General features: G+C 43.3%; 1 protein-coding gene and 1 pseudogene across 2 annotated transcripts; one reads left to right on the plus strand and one right to left on the minus strand.

The window, feature by feature from the left end:
• Positions 1 to 7,986: 7,986 nt before the first annotated feature.
• PRR15 (proline rich 15) lies at positions 7,987 to 9,233 on the minus strand. 2 transcript variants are annotated; one of them, XM_004456590.5, is made up of 2 exons: positions 9,125 to 9,233; positions 7,987 to 9,028 (listed from the first exon to the last, which is right to left on the minus strand). In XM_004456590.5, exon 2 carries the CDS (start codon positions 8,919 to 8,921, stop codon positions 8,541 to 8,543), a length of 381 nt encoding a protein of 126 aa, XP_004456647.1. In that variant the 5' UTR covers positions 8,922 to 9,028; positions 9,125 to 9,233; the 3' UTR covers positions 7,987 to 8,540. The 2 variants fall into 2 exon arrangements, with proteins under 2 accessions (XP_004456647.1, XP_012379905.1); XM_012524451.4 differs by having other exon boundaries at positions 9,116 to 9,220.
• A 4,890-nt stretch (positions 9,234 to 14,123) lies between these two features.
• Positions 14,124 to 20,704, plus strand: LOC101439832 (suppressor of cytokine signaling 6-like; annotated as a pseudogene).
• The last annotated feature ends 1,330 nt before the right edge of the window (positions 20,705 to 22,034 follow it).

A 22,034-nucleotide genomic window follows, 5' to 3' on the forward strand; every position in this document is an offset into this window, starting at 1 on the left:
TGTATGGATATATTACATTTTATTTATCTGTTCATTTGTAGATGGACAGTTGGGTTGTTTTCACCTTTTGGATATTGTGAATAGTGTTGCTATGAACATTGGTGTACAAATATCTGTTCAAGTACCTGTTTTCAATTATTTGGGGGTATATCTAGTGTGCTTCTTAATATAAGAGTAGATTGTAAAGACATTAAAAAATTAAAGTCTAGAGAAGGCAAGTGATTTTCCTGAACCCACACAACTAGCGGTTAGAGAAGTGGGTCTAGAACCTGGGCTGTTGTGTCCTTTACTGAATCTCATCAACTTTAGGGTTTAGCTCCATCTATTCATGGACTCATGGGTGCTGTATAAAGCTGTATAGGTTCTTTTTAGCACAAGGGCCCTTTCACAGTGGAAGGGCCCCCCCATTTTTTTTTAACTTCCATAAAAGCAACTGCCCTCTTTGAACTGATAGAGCCCATCCCACAGAAACACAAATTCCCATCTCCCAAACCGTATTAAAACAATGATGTTTCCTGTGATATTTTTTATTCATGAGGTTCAAAGCACGTAGTATCAGTGTTGTGGTGCCAACTGGCATATAATAATCAGTTTCACAGGTGCGTTTCCAGCAAGTTTCACAACATCTCTGCCAATCAGTGAGCCAGGGCCACACCAACAAGGTTTGGTTCTTAGTCCTGAGCACTCTACTCTAGCCCAGCACCAGAGAGAGTGGCACTCTTTAGAGATGTTTGTCCTATATATGTTTAAAATTTTTTGAATATATTTTTAGTTTTAATTTTTTGAAAGATATTTAGATGACATAAATGTTACATTTAAAATAGAGGGGATTCTCATATGCCCTGCTCCCTACATCTCCCTCATTTTCCCACAATAACAATATCCTTCATTAGTGTGGTACATTCATTACAATTGATGAAAACATTTTGGAGCATGGCCTCTAAGCATGGATTATAGTTTACACTGTAGTTTATACTCTCCTGCACAATATTGTAGGTTATGGCAAGATATGCAATAGCCTGTATCTGTCATTGTAATGTCATTCAGGAGAATTCCCAAGTCCTAAAAATGTCCTCATATTTCACCTATTTTTCCCTCTCCCTGCCCTCACAACCTCCAGGGGCCACTAATTCCACATCAATAATATAATTTCTCCCATTGCTAGAATCACAATAAGTTTATAGTTCAATACCAGTAAGTCTATTTTAGTCCATAGTTCATTCCCCAATCCTCAGGATTCTGGGGTGGTGATGCCTACTCCACCTCTAACTGAGAGGGGGCTTCAATCCCATGGGGCAGATGGTTGGGACTCTCTTGTTTGAAGTTGTAGACTCTCTTGGTTCCTTGGGATCATTGCTGCCCATCATCATCTCCTTGTTAGTTGTTCTTGGTGAGTCCAATGAACTGGAGAGTAGGTGTTGCAATTCCATTGAGGCTGAGGGCCAGGCTGGCACATGGACAGCCCAAAGGTTTTAGACTCTTGTGTACACCTATCAACCCTAGTACTAATTATAGGTTCAAATAGAAGGGTCAGAAGAGCCATGTTTAGGGAAACCACAACTGAGTACAACTCTGTCACAAGGGGAAGCATAAATTCCAAAATAGAGCCCACTGGCAAGGCAGCAAACTCTTGAGCTATCTACCCTGACTATAGTGTCTGGATGTTTCCAGAGCCCTCATGAGCCCCACTATTTGACGTAGTATTTACTTTGGCAGTTAATGAGAACCTGCTGAGACACGTATAAGCGTAACCTCTGGAATGACCTCCCGACTCACTTTGAAGTCTCTTAGCCATATAAACGAATTTGTCTTTACTTTCCCCCTTTTTGGTCAAGGTCTTTTTCCAGTTGCATTGAAAGTTGGTGCTTGATAATAATCCCTTGATGCCAGGGAGGCTCATCCCAGAGAGTCATGTCCCATGCAGGGGAAAGTAATACATTTATTACATATGCTGAGTTCGGCTTAGAGAGATGCCACATTTGAGCAACAAGGAGGCTCTCAGGAGGTAACTCTTAGGGACCCTATACTAGTAGGTTAAGTTTCAGTTTCAAGAGTAAAGGTCCATAAATAGAGTCATCAGTATTAAGGGCCCATCAATGGACCATCCTCCTTCACTAATCATTGCCCCTGTACTCAGGGGTTTCTTGCTATTCCATTAGAGAATGGGGCAGAGCTCTCCGGGATGGGAATTCAATATTCTTTCAGTTATTTGAGTTTTCTTACTAATCAATCCCTCATTGCTCCAATTCCCTGTACAAGTAATAGTTCTTTATACGAACTGCTTCCTGCTCAAATTGCTGTACCGTTTCTTCCTCCCAACTGGAGTCCAACTAATACACAACCCTCAGAAATTTTGCTACAGTCAGACAAGCCTGCTTAGCCAGAGGAGGAAAGAGTGTGGCCCTAACAAGAGCTACATTCTAGCTGCACCTGCTCTCCAGGGGGTTCACATTCCCAATCACTTGAATGTCCATGCAGACTAGCCAGAAGTTCATGAAGGTGCATGGAGAATGCAAGGAGACCCTTGAAATTCCCTGAGCTCCCCAACTGAAAGAGACACATGATCACACATAGGGAATACTGCAATGATGGTGGACAACACAAGCTAATTCACTACTCATAGACGTGTTCCAACAGTGATTAGCCTTATTTTGGGGTAGAAGAGCCATGACAGTTACATGGGAGAAGACTCTTCAAGACTGATTCAAGATTTTCTAGGCAGGCAATAAGGAAAGAATATGCCAAGCAGAGGCAACAATATAGACAAAAGCCTTCAGGAAGGGAAAGCACAGCTCCTCCAGGGGAACTGTAAGTCATATGGAATGGTTGGACATTGGATCCTGGGCTTTGTGGAGGAGTTTGGACCACATCCTCAGGTGATGGGGAGCTCCTGCAGGGTTTTAAACAGAGTGTGGAGAAGTGTTAAGAAATGATTGTCTCCAGGCCCTTGCTCCTGGAGATGATGGATTCTTGACTAAGATAACACTAATGGGAATGGGAAAAATAAATCTAAACAAGAGTAGGGAATTAGGTGGATAGGTAGGATTTTGGAACCCAAAGGCTAGTTATAAGAAACAATGAGATAATAGGTGTGAAAGTATACTTTTTGAAGGCTAATATGCTACACTAAGATATCCTTACTGTAATTAGATTTTGAACATGAATCATGAAGCTTGATGTTCTGAGATAGCAGCATCAACCTAATTATTGAGCCAGATGTGGTAAGGTGGTGGTAGCCTCCTTATCACAGTTTACACCTGAGCTTCCCCTCCCTACTCCTCACCTAGCAATAGGAACTAGACGGCTGGCGCCTTTGCATTTTAAAGTAAACAATGAACATTTTATACAAGTTAACTATTACATCCAGTTGCTCAAAATAGAAGATACTAAAAGAGGCCTTTAAAGTATTAATATAGATTCCACTCCCTCATTTTACAGAAGAGCAAACTGACACAGAGGTCTTCTAAGTCTTGTTCAAGAGTAAGTCAGAGAGGACTATGATCAAGCACCTAGGAAAACTGTAGGAGCTCTCCATAGCATTCCTTGTAGGTTATGAGTCAACAGTTATGTTTTTTGACTGGCTCCTGAGAAGAAGTTAATAATCCAGGGTACTTGGGAATGTGAGGAAAATTCCTCCAGAACGGGCACAGAGATAGTTAACAGTACAATTATGAAAGTGTGTTTTTCATCAGTTGCAACAATTGTACCGTACCAACCCAAGGAGTTAATAGGGTGGTATAAGGAAATCTGTGTTTTATGCATGATTGTTCTGTAAACCCACAAGTTCTCTAAAAAAGAGTAAGTTGAAAAGGAAAAAAGAGCTAGAGGGGAAATGGATAGATCAAAATAAATGCAAGGCATGTATCAACAAAAGCAACAACGAAGAGGCATAGGGTCAGCCTCACAGGGCTAGGGAATTTGTGTTTCTTCAACCTGAATCCTCTGGTTTTAAGGCCAGAAATTTTTGTCTCATGAGTAAACAGTGTTGCTACACACCTCATAGATAAAGATACTCCATTCGTGGTTTTTATCATGGCATGAGGTTAGGGTGACAACTCTGACATCTTGACTGAGAGTCAATCATTTCATCATCTGCAGCACAATTCGGTACAGAAGCACAGCTGAGTTCCTCGGCCTGAATATGTGGAAGGGCCACTTATGCCCTGATTTAAGTCTTAGCTATCTGGTCTAGAGCTATCACCATTTCCATATAAATGGCCACCTGTCCTCTCTAAGGCAAGGCCAGTGCAGTTTCCTTACGTCCTATCTCATTAGCGATAATCTTTTCTCACTGTGAACATCACTCATCCCAAATTCGAAGGGCCATCTTCTGACGAAGTGATTGTCAATACACTGTGCCTGCAGGAGGAGGGGAAGGCCCTTGTGTCTCCTGGCACCCCCTTTTCCATGTCCCTGAGCTTCATGGGAATGCACGTATTCCAACTGGGAGGCAAGGTGAGAATGGGACAGGGAGTACCTACAGGAAAAGGTGAGGAGAACCATGCTGCAATGGGGTAGCCAGCTTATCAATGACAAAGCTTGTCCTGGGGTCCACATTTGTTCCTCATCCAAGGAACCTGTATGTTGAGACCCAAGAGTGTAAAATATCTCATCACACCTCCTACTTGCCATGGAGATAAATTCAAATTACCCCATGAAAGAACCATCTACATTTCTGAATAGTTAAAATCAAATCCTCGAGGAATCAGACTTTTTTTTAAAGATATATTTTTTTAATTTCTCCCGACCCCCTTGTTGTTTGCACTTGCTGTGTCTCTTTGTCTTCTTTTGTTTCTTTAGGAGGCATGGGGAACTGAGCCAGGACCTCTGATGTGGGAGGGAGGCAACTAATTGCTTAAGCCACCTCTGTTCTCTGCTTTATTGTGTCTCCTGTTATGTTTTTTCCTCTTGTGTCTCTTGTTGTGTCATCAGGTCAGCTCCCCACACCTGTCCATCGTGCCAGCTCTCTGTCTTCTCCAGGAGGCATTGGGAACCAAACCACAGACCTCCCATGTGGAAGGTGGGAGTCCATTCGCTTGAGCCACATCCACTTCCCAAAATAAACTTCTAAAAGATTACCTTCCCTTATTCTACCTATCAAGTTAGCTTTTTGTGTGTTTGTTTCCAGTCTGGCCAACACTTCTCTGCTAGGGGAAAATAATATTCTCTCTCTCTTTTTCTTTTTCATATAAGATCTCTGGGTCTTTGGAAATTAATGTCCATTCTTTCACTTATTCCTTTCCTGTTCACCTTTTATTTGAAATTCTTTCTGTTCACTTTTCTTATTCATTTCAAAGCTCCAGAATTTTCTTCTTTGTGCATCTTAGAAAAAGAACTATTTCTGACAAAACTTTAGCCAATGCTACTGTTCATTAGGCTTATGGTTCCCTTCTAAGGACTCGGTCAGGTCAGAGTTGCTGAGTTCATGTTATGTTTCAAAGCAAAAAAATATTTCTCTGTGCTCTAAAGAAGGAGAATTTCCTAACTGCCCATGCCAGATAGTCCCTGCTCTTGAAATACAAGTCAGAATGGGATGAACGATGGAAGTGCAAGCACAAAGGGGTGTTCGGGTGACCTGCAGCGAGTCATTGCTATACCACTGACTTTGCAAGGAGAATCACTGAGGAAAAAGCTGCCCTGTACATAGAATTATCATGCTTATGAGAGTATTAAGCAAGTTCACCAGTAGATTTCCATCCTTTCTTGTCACATTTTTTGGGCAAGAATTAACAGCATTACTTTTTCAGGTACCCGGGGCTGGGAATTGAACCCAGGACCTTGCATCTGGAAAACTGGCACTCAACCACTGAGCCACATTGGCTTCCCTGAGTTGGTGTTATCATTTGTTTTACTTGTTTGGTTTTTTTCAGGAGGCACCGGGAACCAAATCCAGGACCTCCCATTTGGGAGGTGGGCACTCAACTGCTTAAGCCACATCCATCCCCTATGTTCTTTCTTAATGGTTTCCAAACTTGTAAGTGAAATTTCATTTATAATGGGATTTAAAGAAAATAAAGGTCTCTAGCCTAATTAAATCCAAATTTAATTCAACATTTGCCTTTTAATTATCATAATTTATCTTGACGTTAAAACTTAAAAAAAAATCTGTATACATGTAATGGGAATGCAATTAATCATTGATAAAGTATATGAAGCCCAGCAGGACACTGTCAAATTATCTTTGTCAACTTATCTCTTCTTACTCATGATCTTTTTATTCCACCAGTTTTGCTTGGTTTCTGATTTCAGTGTGTTTGGATTAAATCAGTGTTTAGTATTATATAATTACAAAGCAGGACAGCAGATTGCTAATTTTACTCACTGTCATAACTACCATTAGTATAGTTAACCTCTTTCCAAACAGTGGGGCAAAGATGTCATGTAATAAGCTCTACTACTATATTCTGCTATTGATGATCTGCTGCAATTATAGACCTGGACAGAATCCAAAACTAGATGTGGAACCTGGAAAAATGCCAATGGATTGTGAATTTGAAGGAATTTCTAAGAAAAAAAGTTCTTCAAAACAATAAAATTGCAGATGGAAGAGATAGTATAAGACTTTTAAATTATACAATTGCAGGCTTAATTTTATAAATGGGCACAGTTTTAATATCTGATATTCTGGGAATAAAATCTTTTGGGATAGTTAACTACTCTAATGTTGATAACTGTCTGCAGATGAAATGAAAATATTTTATGAAGGTGTTCCCAAGCCAGTTTGACAACCACTGCTCTGTAATCTCCCGCTGCTCTGCGAGCCCACAGTCCCTCCTTCACCAGGAAGCTCTTCTTGGATTCAAGTTCTCCAAGTTCTCCAAGTTCTCAACTCTTCTCTTCATCCATTTCTAGAGACGGTAAACCCATTTAAAATTAACGTCAAGTTTTCCTCATTCTGGAAACACCATGGGGAGATGTTTGCAACCCACTTCCCAGTTCTAAAAACACAACCAAAAAAGTCTCTTCATGATTAAAACAAAACCAACCAATATTGTCCTTTAATGTAAGATGTTCATAGTCCCCACATAAATCATTTCATTTAGAGCAGGCTCTTTTGTATGTGGCAACTCACATGTAAAACGGTAAACTCTATTATTCTGGTACCCAAACTAGGGCCTTGATTCACTAATTTAAATCCTTATCAGTCATCCTCATCAGGTTTCTTTGTGAAATTTCTTTAGAAACTGTATGTTTCACTATATTATACATTACTAATTTGAGAGAAATGAAAAACTATCTCTTCCTCCAGTAAATTCAGGAGCACCAATTTCTTGCTTGTAACCCTCTTAAAAAATGTACACTTTAATCAACATAATTTCCCTCCTATGCATTTCTGGGTGTTTATAAATGAACTGAATAGTGGTGGGAAAAGATCCCAGTGCCTCTTAAGGACTACAATAACTCTCTTGTAATTTGCTGAAAGCGAGTGGTATTCATTTACTCTTTTTCTTGAAGTTCATAGTAAAAGCAAACAGGTAGATTCTTGTTAAGAATCTTCAGGTTGGTAGAGTTAAAGGCTTTGAAACTAGATAAATGCCTATTTCAGACTAAAGAAATAAACTTTTGAAGCAAAGCATTGGGGGGAAAGCCTGCTTTGCACAAACTAAGAGTTCAGTGCTTCTGTTAGAGTAGTTTTGAAAAATTGTCAGTCACTAAGGTTAACAATGGATACTGAAAAGAATGTATGACTAGCATTGTGACTTACCTACTCTATGAAAATTCACCGAAGAAAGAGGAGAATGTAGGATAATGATGGGTACCTTATCCTCCCTTCCTCCAGTGTGGCTAGTAAATAGGGAAAACTGGCTAAGTGGTTCCATTCTGGGTGTTGCTGGTTTCTGGAAATGCTATCTTCCTTGAAACTTTCCAAGAGTGGATGTTATGTCGCATGGTAAATGATTTACTCTGTCACCGTGGACTTTTCATGTCTGCTTTTAAGTATGAGGGGTTTCAATCTTGCAATGGAAAAAAATACAAAAAGTCACCTTGTCTTTCAGCAATGATTTTAATAAGCAAAGCTAAAATAGATTATACAGTTTTGTAATTCAATGTTATAAGTAATGCTGCCTTATTTCAAATGCTCTTACTTAAGAATGCTTCCTTCTTTCCCCCAGCCCTTCTCTTGAAATCTAAATCTACAGAAGTACTCGTTTGAAAGTGCATTTCTCAGGCATTAAAAACAGCATTCTGATTTGCTTTCCAATAGTGAGTCCAAGCGCACACCATCCCTGTTTGGGGTAGCGTGCAGTTCGAGTTCAAGAGTAGCTTTTTGGGGGAAAAATCATACCAACTTCCTCTCTACGGGTATATTCTCTTACAACTAAACATTTAATACATCCTTGAGTGATGAAATATTGAAAACTCACTTGATACTTAAATTTCCAGAAAAATAAAGTGGTGGAAGCTTTGCATATATATTCTGAATTTGGTGAGCTGAAACGCCAAGTACAGGGGTGTGTCAGAATACTCAGACTTAGAGCTGGGGGAGGGGGGGGGGGTGGATAAGAGCGACAGGAAGAGAAAGTCCCAGAGCGCGCGGGTTACTGCCTCTCCTCTTGGGAGTCACCAGGGGAGCTGGCCTCCTCCGGAGATTTGATCCCCTCGGGGAGCAGCGAAGCACGCACCTTCCTCTTTTCCTTGAAGCGACCAGAGCGGGAGATCTTCAAATTGCGGCGGCTGTTGCCCAATTTCTCCACGCAGAACTTGTAGGGCTCGCCGGGGTTCCCGAAGAGATTGGTGGTGTCCTGGTTCTCCATGGAGCTGCTGGTCCAGTCGGGACTGGGCGGCGCCGGGGACGTGAGCTCGCCCACGGCAGGCTCGGCCGAAGGCTGCGCACCCTCGGTGGCTTCCTTGCTTTTCTTCCTGAGGGTGAGCGATTTCCACCACGGGACCGAGCCGCCTGCGCTGCTGCTCTCCGCCATGACCTCCGGGACGCTGCGGGTGAGGAAGGGCCCCTCTTTCTCGTGGTCCACTGCACCCCTTCTCCGGCTTCTCCCACGTGGGATGGGAGCCCAGGCAGATCCCTGCTCTGGAGAAGAAAACAAAACGTGGTTAGTGGGTTTCTCGAAATTACGTGCCGCCCCATCCCGTGTCCTCCTCTGTGCTCCCGCTGCACCCGAGTGACCGGAGTCCGACGCGGAGATGCCCAGCTCCGGGAGGATGAGTGGTCTTCAGGGCGCTGCCACTCGGTGTTCGGTCCGCGCTTTGGAACTCCAGGTCGCAACCTTTGCCTTTATCTAGAGGGGCAGTGCAGAGGTCAGCGCGCCAGGGGCTGTAGGGAGGGTCCCGGTCATCTGGATTAACCAGTCTTGGCGAAAGACGACGGCATGTCCAGTCCTCTCTGTCTGTACGTCAGACGCCCACAGGTGGCCCGCGGGACCCAGAACGGCCTCTCCTTGGATGCGCACCTGGGAGGAGGGCGCTCGGAGCTGGCGCGCCCCCGCCATGTGTGGCGAACGATGAGTATCAGACTCTTGTCCAACATTCCTGGAATTTAGCCCCAAAGGTTTTTAGTCCGTAGACTTGTGTTCTAAGATACTTTTCCGATGCGATACTTCGGGCAAGTAAGAGCGAAGGACAGGCTCATGTTGTTGTTGCTTAAATTCCGCTTTGTGCATAACTTCTGCCCTGTGACTTTCGGAGTCTTAGATTCCTTGGAAAAGTGCCATTCTGTTCTTCCTTGGTCACCGAGACCGAGCGTCTCTATGAAGTCCCCGCCGCCAAAGGTTGAGATGAGGTCAAGCCACGAAAGTCCCCTTCTCTTAGTTCTGTGTTAAGAGATCCATCCAGCCCATGCTACGCAAACATCTTTTGGTTATAAATTAAAAACTCTCCTCCAAAGGAGAGGGGGCGCAACCGGGAAGCGCAAACCAAGCGGACTTTAATTTGCTTCTTGCTCCACTCTTTTAAAAACCCCTCCGCGAAGCGAAAAGAGTGCTTATTCACACTTTAGGGCACCGATATCGTAAGTGACGCTCCTCGATCCACTTTCCATGCCAGCTCTCTCGGAAACTACCATCACTATGGCTCAGCGATCGTACGCGCCCGGGTCACTGCCAGGCTTCCTCGGGGCTCCGTCCCACCCCACGCTCTGCGCGCCCCCGGGATTTGCCAGCTCGCTCGAGAGCGAAACTTGAGCGACATTCGCTGTCGGACCTTCTCCTCCCGGAACCGCCGGGAGGAGGAAGTCCGAGAGCCTACCCGAGACGGCATGGAGGCCTCGAATGCACCCCGAAACCGCGGCCCCGGCACCTCCCCAGGACGCCCCGAGGGCACACTCCGGCTGCCACTTAAAAACAATGGAAGAAACATCGTCCAAAAGTTCTTTCAGTACAAAAGGCACCCACGCCCTCAGGCACGGTATGCAGTTGCGTTTTTAACAAACCTCTCTCCTACTTTGCATTTCTGAAAAACATCTTCCTAGCTAGTTCCTGATTGGGGGGTGTCGGGATGCTGCTTTCTGTCTCCACACTTTCTTCTCCACACTGGGCCACGCTGTGTGCACGCTAAAGGTGGTGTGCGAATTGCGCAAGGAAAAGCTCTTACTCGTTATCAACATTATGCGGTGCGCAGTTCTGGAGCGCCCTTCTCCCCCCGCGCGGGGAGGCTGAGGACTGGGAGGCCCTGCGCAGATCCCTAGCTTGACACCTCGGCGCCAGGCTCTGACCGGGCGCACGCAGAACCGCCCCGGATCGCTCACCTGCTTGGGGGTTCCAGGGCCCCGCCGCCCCGCGCGGCGCTCGCCACGGAGAGACACAAAGGGGACGCGCTCGAGGCGCGGGGGTACACGAGGCGCGGCGAGTCCCTGCACAGTCTGGGGAGATCGAGCTTCTAGAAGGGGTGCCAGGCAGCGGGGACTCCCAGGCGAGCGAGGAGCCGCCGCAGCACAGCTCGAGCCGAGGGCAGCTGCGGTCTCCCCTGGCGCCGCCAACTTCCCGCGGTGCGGGTCGGCTCCGGCCGGAAGGCGGAGCGGCCAGGGAGTGCCAGGCTCGCTCCCCCAGGTGAACGCCGACGCAGGCGCTCCTCGTTAGTGGACTTTAGGAGTCGGACGGGTCCCTCTTCCCTGCTAGCGCCCACGGGAGTCGCCAAGAGATAGGACCTGGGCTGGTCACTCTGGCGTACTGGACCTTCCTACGCGTCCGTTCTCGGCGCGGGAAGGGCCCTCTGCCCACCTGCTGGTTATTCGCCAAGTGCTTTGAGAAACCAGAACCCCGGGGCAGCGGGGAGAAAAAAAAATATTCCTAGAGGCCGCCACAGGTGCAGGTGGGAATTTCGCGTTCCCGCCCTCCCGAGAACGAGATTGGATCTGGTCGCAGACATGGCGCCAGCCTTGGGGTGTCTGATTGGAGAAAGATTGTGCTGCGCCGCGCGCCGGACCTTCCCCTCGGGGAGAAACGGTGGCGGAGGCTGCAGGCAAAGGAGACCAAGATGCTGGGTGGGCTCCGCTGAATATGCGTCGCCGCAGCTCCCCCACTGCCGCCCACCTCAGTTTCTTTTTTCCCCTCCCTTCCCCGCCCGCAGTCAGCTCGTGGGCTCCCAAGTTTTGCAACTCACTGGAGCTGTTTCATATTCAGGCGAAGTGTGGCTGAGAGTTTCAGGTGCCCTTGGCCTGGAACGCTGAAACGTTAACCAGCTCGCTGTGTGCCAGGCCGACGCTGTTCTGAGCGCTCTCTCTGAATTTACTCCTCAATTTACTCCTCACAGCAACCCTAGCGGGTGGGTACTTTAATTATCCTCAATTGTCAGGAGAGGAAACCCTACGACGGAAAGCTGAAAGGGTTGACGGAAAGCTGAAAGGGTTGCCCAGAGTTGCAGAGTAGTAAGTGGCAGAGCTGGGAGTGAACCCAAAATCTGACGCTGGCTCCTGCGGTTTTAACCACCACTTTATACCGCTTCATCCTGTTAGTTTAGGGCCCTTAACACGACTAAGTGAACGTGTGAATTTCCTCCTGGCAGGTCTGGAGGTGCAGTGAGCTGTCACCCCACCTGGGGAATTTAAATATAGCCCTGTGCGACTGCACGAAGTCAAGCATCAAGGCGCAAGAGGCGTCTGCTCCCAGTGATATATCGGTGCTTTTTATTAGTTTGAAATAAAGCTACTGACGTTGGGCACGTTCACTAGTGAAGGCAGAGGTGCAGCGTGCTTTGACTTCCAGGATGCTCTGTTGTACTTTGGGAGGACTTAAATCCCTGAGGTACTGTTTTGGTGTTCCTTGAGCCCTGTATGCACATAACTCCTCTGAAGAACTGATCTTTGAGTATCTTTGTTTTGAGGCTTTGCCAAGTATAATGCCTACCTTCAAATGGCCCACAATATAGAATAAGTAGGAAAAGTATGAAAAGAGTATTTAATGAATGAACCGTATTAAAATATGAATGCTTTATATTTATATCTCAGCTTTGGATTCTTTGAGATTTTATAATATGAACACGACGTGTTATCTATGTTTTTGGAATCGGTTCTGGAGCAAAAATGTTGAATTATAGCATCAGGACGGAACAAAAGGACAAGATGAAGACGGGACAAGTCATCATAGTGCCACCATGCTGAAGATGAAGAAATTGGATCCCTGAGAAAAGCCCTTATCTGAGATGTCATCACCAGGAGAAAGTTGTAGAGCTAGGTTGCTATATTGTTGGCCAAAGAGGTGAAAGAACAAATAAATTTAGGGAAAAATTACTGCAAAATGGCTCCTCATCTCAAGTTACTTAACAGGGGCCAGCATTTTCTCAATAAATGAATCTCTTGTAACAGGTGAAATGAAAGTTCTTTTCCTTACAATACTCCTCCAAATTTATGTTCAGCAACTTTGAATATTTCTGTCTTGTGCCACTGACTTAATAACACCTTACAAATAACGCTTGCATGCAATGAAAACGTTTAAATGGAGACATGGAGCTGAGGAGAAATGAGCAGGTGGGGAATGGGTGAGCATTTCCTAGGGGGGAGAGCACGTGCAAAGGTGTTGAGTTGTGAAAGCTGAGGGGTTTTGAGGCACATAGAGAGTGTAGAGAGTGAGCTGAAGCACTGCAGGAGACGAAGCCAGGCAGCTGGCTTATAGATCGTGGTAGGGTTTGTGAACCTAACCCATTGAAGAAGGGGTGGCATAATAAAGTTTGCATTTAAAAATATCTCTAGCTGAATATGAAGTGTGAATGGTAGAGGGGACAAGATGGGGCCATCAGGAAATCAGAGATGTTGGAGTAGTCAGGTGGGATAGTTTGATGGCTTGTAAAATAGTGGTGGCAGTGGGGGATGACGAGGAGTATATGGATGCAAAAGACAATCAACAGGACACTCTTTCTTTTTATTCATACAAAAGAGGAGGTCGTTTAACCAGAAGTTTGAAAGGGGGATACTTTCAAAAGCTTCCTTGCAACTAGGAATGACCTTGTGATGCAGTTCTTGCCTAACGGGCTTTAAGGTGGATTTCTAGAAATGCTTCTTTCCCCTATTAAGGAAAGAGCCTTCTAGGACGAGAATATCTTTTGCCATTACCTGCATTCTTCTCACCCAGAGATAATCACCGTGAAAGTTTTGATGATCATGCTTTAATCCTTTTTGGCCCTTGTTTCGCATGTGTACTTCATTAATCCTTTCCCTCCTTTCTTCCCTTCCTTCATTCCTTTCTTTTATGAACTCTTCTGCTCTTTGATAATTAGATATAGAACCCCCATGGCCCTTTTCCTTTTGAGTCATTCATGCACTTCTAGTTTAATATTTATTTTTTTCTTTCTGTGTATTCACATCATTGATGTTAGGTTTGGTTTATAAACTTTAGAGAGTGGGCACTGTACTCATGCGTGAAATTGGAGTCCACTTTTTCTAGCATCTGAACCTGTGCCTTTACAGTGTAACGTGAATATATATTTAGAAATTAAAAAATATATATATAGTTGCAAAATGTTAGTAATCATTTAAATTTCCCACATTTACTTACTGACCTAAGTAATGCTGATTTGTGTATAGTACAGCCTCTCTCTGCATTTCAAACAATACCAGTTGCCTCTCCCTGCTCCCCACCCTGTCCCCTTTGTCCCATTAGCTGCTTTTACGGAATCATAGGTTAGGCAGTCATCAGACTTACCACTGATCCTTCAACAAATGGCAGTCCAGTGTCTGCATGAACACTGCTGGTGATAAGAACTCACTACCTCCCAAAATAGCTCATCCTAGAGGAGAGCAGTATAGATACCTGCAGGTAAATCTTTCTTCTGGTGACGGTACTCCTTGACCCTTTTAGCTAGTAACCTTTCTTTCTTCTCCCCTTGTCAGCTTGGTGTTTGTACCCTCAACTAGACTATAGTTTTCTTGTTCATTTGTGTATTTCCTAAGTTCCTCATTAAAATGAGTTTTTCACTTTATTTAACTATCATTTAAATAACATTTGCTATGTACTAGGTACAGTTTTAACTGCTTTATAAATATGAACTCATTTAATCCTTCCCAAATCCCTATGAAATAACCACTATTATTATAGATGAAGAAACAGACACTCAGAGTTTAAGTTACTTACCCAAGGTCACTCAGCTAAGTATCAGAGCCAGAATTTGACTCCAGGAAGTCAGACTTCAGAGTTCAGGACTTAGTTACTAAGCTGAATCTCACATGAGGGCTGGGGCATGCTGGTGCCCAGCAAATAATAACCACTACAATATTGTTGAATGAGTGACCAGAGAGTGCTAAATTGGAATGCCCTGTTGATGATTATATGACAGTAGAAAGAAACATAATGAGAGTGGCAATGAAATAAAATTTAAGTCCATTTTTATATGTAATAAGAGCCTGATATTCTTTTAATTCTGCTATGTGAGTATAGTCTATAGGTCAAATTATCAGATGATTTTTTCCATTTTTTTAATTAGAGAAGTTGTGAGCTTACAAAACAATCATGTATAATGTGCATGTGCAGAATTCACTTACATTACCTCTCCACCAACACTTTAAATTGTGTGGAACATTTGTTACAGATTTTGAAAGAACATGATCAGATTATTATCACTAACTGTGGACGATAGCTTACACTTGGTATATTTTTTCCATACACCCTCTATTAACACAATGTATTAGTGTTGTCCATTTGTTATTGTTCATGAGAGAACATTCATATTTGAACTGTTAACCACAGTTCATCTTCCACCCCATGGTTCACTATGTCTTCTGCATTCTATCCAAAGTATATACTCAGTGACTCTCACTTTCATCGCAGAGTTCTACAGTCATTGCCCCAGTAAAACAGTCTAAAAGAAAAAATCTCATAACCCCATTATTGACCTTTACCATTGATATAGTGATGATATCTTTGATGTTGATACAAAGATATTACAATATTGCTGTTAATTATTGTCCATAAGTTGCATTATTTGTATTTTCTCATGTATCACTATATTCTTACCACCTTGTAATAGTGACATACATTTGTTCTAGTTCATAGAAGAACATTCTTGTATTTGTATTATTATTTTTTTAAAGGCTTATTTATTTTATTTATTTTTCTCCCTTCCCCTCCTCCTATCCTGCTGTTTTTGCTGTCTGTGTTGTCTTCTTTTCTCATTTTCTCTCCTCTAGGATTCACCAGGATTTGATCCTTCAGGCCTCTGATGTGGAGAGAGGTTCCCTGTCAACTGAGCCATCTCAGTTCCTGGTTTCTCCTGCGCTTCACCTTGACTCTCCCTTGTCTCTCTTTTGATGTGTCATCATCTTGCTGTGTGACTCACTTGCATGGGCACTGGCTCACCACACGGGCACTTGCACAGGCACTGGCTCACCACACGGGCACACTTTTTCTTCTTCTTTTTCACTAGGAGGCCCCAGGGATCGAACCTGGGTCCTCCCATATGGTAGGCAGATGCTCTATCACTTGAGCCATATCTACTTCCCTGTATTTGTACTATTAACCACAATCCTGGGAAGTGAACTTGGTCCAGTGGTTAGGGCGTCCGTCTACCACATGGGAGGTCCACGGTTCAAACCCCAGGCCTCCTTGACCTGTGTGGAGCTGACCCATGCTCAGTGCTGATGCGCACAAGGAGTGCTGTGCCATGCAGGGGTGCCCCCCACGTAGGGGAACCCCACACGCAAGGAGTGTGCCCCATAAGGAGAGCCGCCCAGCGTCAAAGTGCAACCTGCCCAAGAATGGCGCCACACACATGGAGAGCTGACACAGCAAGATGACACAACAAAAAGAAACGCAGATTCCCCTGCCACTGACAACAACAGAAGTAGACAAAGAAGAACACACAGCAAATAGACACAGAATAGACAACTGGGGTGGGGGGGAAGGGGAGAGAAATAAATAAAATAAATCTTTAAAAAAACAAAAACAAACCACAATCCTTATCCACTCTGGGTTCACTGTTATTTAGTCCCTAGATTATTTTCTACCTTTCTTTCAATTGACATTTACATCCCTAGACCCTAGATACCCCTTTCAGTCACAATTCCATTTATAAACCCGCCACGTTAGTTATACTCACTATAATGTGTTACCATAGCTGATGAATTTTTATGTTGTTACTAACTTGGAAGGACACGATCATGTTGTGACATCCTTTGCAGGAGGTGGCAGTAGATAGTGACAGGGGTAGGAAGGAATAAGGAAATACCATAGGATGCCTGCTTAGATTTTATTTAGTATTATACTTAGGGAATAAAGGAATGAGCCAGGGGATGTGAAATCTTGGAACAATGCGCCATAACACATCTTGACTCAGGAGACAAAGATAATTCAACTTTGTTGTTTGTTAGAAAATCATTGACGTAAGTATAATAAAAGTCATATGCTACCATCCAGGGTAATCCTCTCTGGCTGGCCACCTGGTTCCAGGACAGGGCTGGGGCAGAATACAGCCTTTAAAAGGTGATCTGCTCTCTGCTGTCATTAGTTTCCCTTTTCAAAGGGTGGATTCAGTTATGCTCTGTTCGCCAGGTCAAGGATTGCTGTCTTTTCTCTCTTGTGGGTTTTCGGTCTGTCAGCTCATGACGTCACATGTGTACAGGTAGGAGGTGATATCCAATGGGAGGGTTAGCCAGGTGCAGGAAGTGAATCTCTTAGTTTCATCACCTGGATCAATGCCAGTGTCAAACTTAGGTAGTTAGCAATCTCTAGAAATAGCTGCTTTCACAAGTCATGGGTTCTCCGGGGAGGCACAGCAAAGTTTTGGGAGTCCAGCTATGCTAGGTTCTAATCCCAAATCTCACACTGTATACTCTCACTTGGTGAATGTGCAGGTTTATGCATTTGATGTAATTTAATTCACATCATAGGAGAAATTGCTTCTGCCGCTGCTGTAAATCCTTTATAATAACAGTAAATTTTGAATTCTTACTATGGACTTTTCACTTTTAATGGCAAGAGCAGTCCTGAGAGCTAGGTACTACACCTGCTACAATTTCATCTTGCAAAGTTGAAGCTATTTGCTCAAGGTCACAGGACAATAAGAGGTGGAGCTGCCTTGATTTGGTTTCAGTTACTCTCTCCTAATACTGTGTTTTCTTCTAATCTTGCTATTTAAATCTCATATTGCCATTTAGTTAATCATTAGATCGACAAACCTTTGTTGGTGTCAGGATCAGTACATTAAAAGAGTTAGTCATATTTTAAAAATTCTAAGTTTTCCCACTTAGAACAAATGCTAAATCTTATATGGTTGCTTAAGTATTAAAGCTCTGTGGAATCTCAGAGCACTGAAAATAAAACTCACATTATCTCTGGGATTTGCAATTATATACATTTCTTGTGAAAAGACTTGATGGTTGGTTTGAATTACTACCTATGCAGCTTTGGGAAAATTACTTAATATCTTTAGGCTCTGATTTCCTCATATGTAGAGTGGGGATAATACTACCTACTTCTCTGGGTGGTTGCAAGGATTAAAGTAGACAATGCATTTATTAAAGTCTCTAGCACAGAGACCAAAACTTAATAGGCACTCAGTAAATGTTAGTTTCTCCTTGACTAATTTCTTTCATTGGTAGTGTGGGAAAATTACGTGAAGAAACTCTACAAATCAATCAATTCCAGGTGCTTTTTAGAGATCACTGTCATCATTATTGGTTGGGGCTAGTTTTTTTTCCCCTGCCCCCAAGGACATAATGTTGAAATCTACTGGAGAATATTTAATATACAACAATTTTCTATGAATATAACTTTTTTTAGGAACATATTTAATGATTAAATCAAATCAAGCAGAAGTTTTTCTGCATGTGATTCAAGAATGCTCTTTATCCTTTCAGGACCCAAATTGCATTACCTGCAGTAAAAGGAGGAAGTGTGCTCAGTTAAGCTTGAAAGCAATGTTACAAGAGAAGGATTAACAAATTGTAAGAAAAAATCCTTAAAAGTAAGGTCACTACCAGGCTCTGGATAGGGCACAAGTCAAGGAATACATTTACTATGTCCTGCCTATTGGTTTCTGGAATCTGAATATATAACTTGCATCACTGAATCCTGCCAGGGAGAGGAGGGAAAAACAAGAGCTTCCTTTACCTGCTCTTTTAGGCATTTATAATTTTCCTACACATGGTTCTTATGCCCCTTTTATTTGAACCTATAGTTAGCAATATACCCATTAAATACATGTCCCAGAGCCTTAAATCTTTTGTCTATTCATATGCTGGTTGAGCCCTGAATCTCAGCAGATTTGCAGCCAACACCTACTCGCCAGATCATTGGACTCACCCAAGACGGCTACCAAAAGGATGATGATGGTCAATGCCCATCCCAAAAAACAGAGAGTAGGCAAGCAAAACAGTTCCACTCATCTGTCTCATGGGATCTAAGCCTCCTCTTGATTGGAAGCAGGGAGGGCATCACCTCCCTAAATCCTCAAGACTGAGGGATGAACAAACGTAAGTGGGGAATGCAACTATGGATGAAAGTAGACCTATTATTATTCTAGGAATGGAAGAAACTTGTAATATCGATATAAAGGCAGTGGTCACCAGAGGTTCTGAGGGGAGGGAGAGGGAAGAATAGGTGTAATATGGGGCATTTTTGGAACATTGGAATTGTCCTGCATGACATTGCAATGATGGATATAGGCCATGATACATTTTGTCAAAACCTATAAAATTGTGCGGTACAAAGTGTAAACTGTAATGTAAACTATAGACCATGGTTAGTAGCAATGCTTCAACATGTGTTCATCAGTTGTAACAAATGTACCACAGTAATGAAAGATGTTGTTAATGAGGATAAGTGTGGGCGAGGGAAGGGTTGAGGTATATATTTTCCATGTAACTTTTATGTAATCTCAAGCTTCTTCAAAAATAAAATAATAAGAAAGATATAGTGAGCTGTGACAACAACAGTGAAAATGAAAGAGGTGGAAAATAGATTTTAAAGAAGTGACAGCTTCATGGGTAGTTAAAAAGGCGGCTTTCTGCAAAACAGAAGCAGAAAGCTAAGGGCAGCTCGCGCTCTGGGAGCTCTGCCGATGAGGACGCCTTCTCTTCCTCCACACCTACCACCGTCTTTAAAGACGTCAGGGCTTAGAGACCTATCCACTCAACTTCCCTCCTATCATCACTACAGTCCTACCCAGTGGCCCCTTGAATCGACCAGCTTTGAGGAAAGGTGCATCAAAATGGAGGTGAGGGTCAAAGCCTTGGTTCATTCTTTCAATCCAAGTCCAGTGCCGAATGGCGTTGGAAAGGATTTCCACCATTTTCAGTCTGAAGCCATGTGCCAAGGACAAAGTAAGTCCTTAAAGAGTTGGAATCTCAGAATGGAGACTTGCATCTTCACCTTGATGAACATGTGCCTGTAGTTATTGGACTTATGTCTCAGGATTACATTGGAATACTTTAGATGAGGGAATGTATCCTCTGGAAAGATCACCATTCTTCTCCCATGGAAGTTTCTGCAGTTCCTTCTCAATTGGGAGGGAGCTCTTTCCCAGAAGATGAGAGTCAGGTAGACCAGGACCTAGTTGCTGTCCCAGGTAGCTTTCTCCACCCGTGAGTAGTTTGTTGATCTGCCACAGGTGTCATGTTGCAGAGCCCCAGGGTGAGTCACGATGATGCCCCTCCTCTCTCACCTTTGCTACTTCCAATGAAGAATAATCAAGTGCAAAGGAACTTCAGTGGAATCGCTGGCACAGGTGTCCATGTGTCTGAAAGTGTGCAGTGTCATTTGAATTTTGATCCCCCGCTCCTAGAGTTGTGAAGGTTATGACTCTGTGCAAAGTAACGGTCCTGTGGTGTGCCAAGCCTTACAGAGGAGTGAAAAAACTTGCACACAAGGGTGGTACTGGGGATCAATCACATGCTGGGAGGCAGAAGGGAAGCTAGCACATGTGCCAGAGGGTTCTTTTCTTGTTCAGAATAGTTCTGATGGACCTTATATTTTAAGTTTGAGCTTTTGCTTGCATGGGAAAATGCTTTATGCTAGAACAGAACACTCAAACTGTAATTTAGCTTTTATGAACAGCCAGATATGGAAGGACATACTCCTGTAGTCGATCTAATCAAACGTCCAGTCAGGGACTCTGAAAATGGAACTTTTTATTAATCAAGGTCTCAGTTGCCTGGATCTGCCACTTCGCTGTCAGACTGACCAATCCAGTATCACGGTTCACACAGGTGCACTCTTTGCAGCACCTGTGTTGTTTTGTTATATGTCAGTATACCAGAATAGACTTAATTTAGAAACTGCCTTTGCCAAACAAAATGAGGGATTATTTACAGGAGAAGCACTACTGAAAGATTATGAGAACACTGCATCTTGCACTTTGGGAACAAGTAGAAGAGATTGAAATACAGTTTACAAACTTTCATTGCTATCAAAATCTTTTGCTGCCGTAACTAATTTAGTTTTATGTGTGAAAAAGTAATCAATTGGTTTGGGGGTGGAGGAGTATCAGCAAGGTATCTCAGGAACTCTTGAGGTTTCAGAACTGTGAATTATCATTCCTCAATGTGCAAAATAATCACAATATGAATTATCAGATTCTCCTTTAACCCCCACCCCAAGTCCTTTGTTGCTATCCATTGTGATTTTTATGCATTAAAAGCACATTTCATGTGTATTCAATCCTAAGTAAAGTTGAATGAAACTTAGGAGAATGAACATCGTTATGTCTCCTTAATGGCCCATTTTCAAAAGATAGTGTTGAAGAAAACATACCCACAGGATAAAACACAGAACCTGCTTATACATGGAAGGTGACTTTTTACTCTCATACTTTAGATTTATTTAGCATTATGAATTGACATAATTTTGGGTAATGAAAAGTAGATTGACAATATACTTTTACAACACATCCTTTCCTAAATTATTTTTAAGGCTCTGTTAATTTTTTTTTAAAGATTTATTTATTTATTTCTCTTCCCTCACCCGCCCCTCCCCGGTTGTCTGTTCTCTGTGTCTATTTGCTGTGTCTTCTTTGTCCGCTTCTTTTGTTGTCAGTGGCATGGGAATCTGTGTTTCTTTTTGTTGCGTCATCTTGTTGTGTCAGCTCTCCGTGTGTGTGGTGCCATTCCTGGGCAGGCTGCACTTTCCTTCGCATTGGGCGGCTCTCCTTATGGGGCACACTCCTTGCGCGTGGGGCTCCCCTACACGGGGGAAACCCCTGTGGGGCAGGGCACTCCTTGCACACATCAGCACTACACATGGGCCAGCTCCACACGGGTCAATGAGGCCGGGGGTTTGAACCGCGGACCTCCCATGTGGTAGATGGATGCCCCAACCACTGGGCCAAGTCCGCTTCCCTCTATCACAGCTTTTATTCTTTTTTTCTGGTTTGTATTCTTTAATCTCATTAATCATTTTGAATATACTTATCTTACAATATATTAGATTATTGTTCCAGTAACTTTACTTCAATGGAGGCTAATTCTGTTATTTACTGAATCTGCTTATTCTTGCTCATTTTAGATATTTTCTTCACTTGTAGATTTTCATTGTGATCTTATCTTCAGTGGGGCTTATTTTTCCTGTTGGAATTTTGTGTGGAGTGGATTGTTATGTATCCCTCCATAGTGACTTGCATTTGTTTCTGCCAGAACCCAGAAATATCATCAGGTCAGGGAC

Source organism: Dasypus novemcinctus, chromosome 5, assembly GCF_030445035.2.
Source record: "Dasypus novemcinctus isolate mDasNov1 chromosome 5, mDasNov1.1.hap2, whole genome shotgun sequence".
Taxonomy (NCBI): Eukaryota; Metazoa; Chordata; class Mammalia; order Cingulata; family Dasypodidae; genus Dasypus; species Dasypus novemcinctus.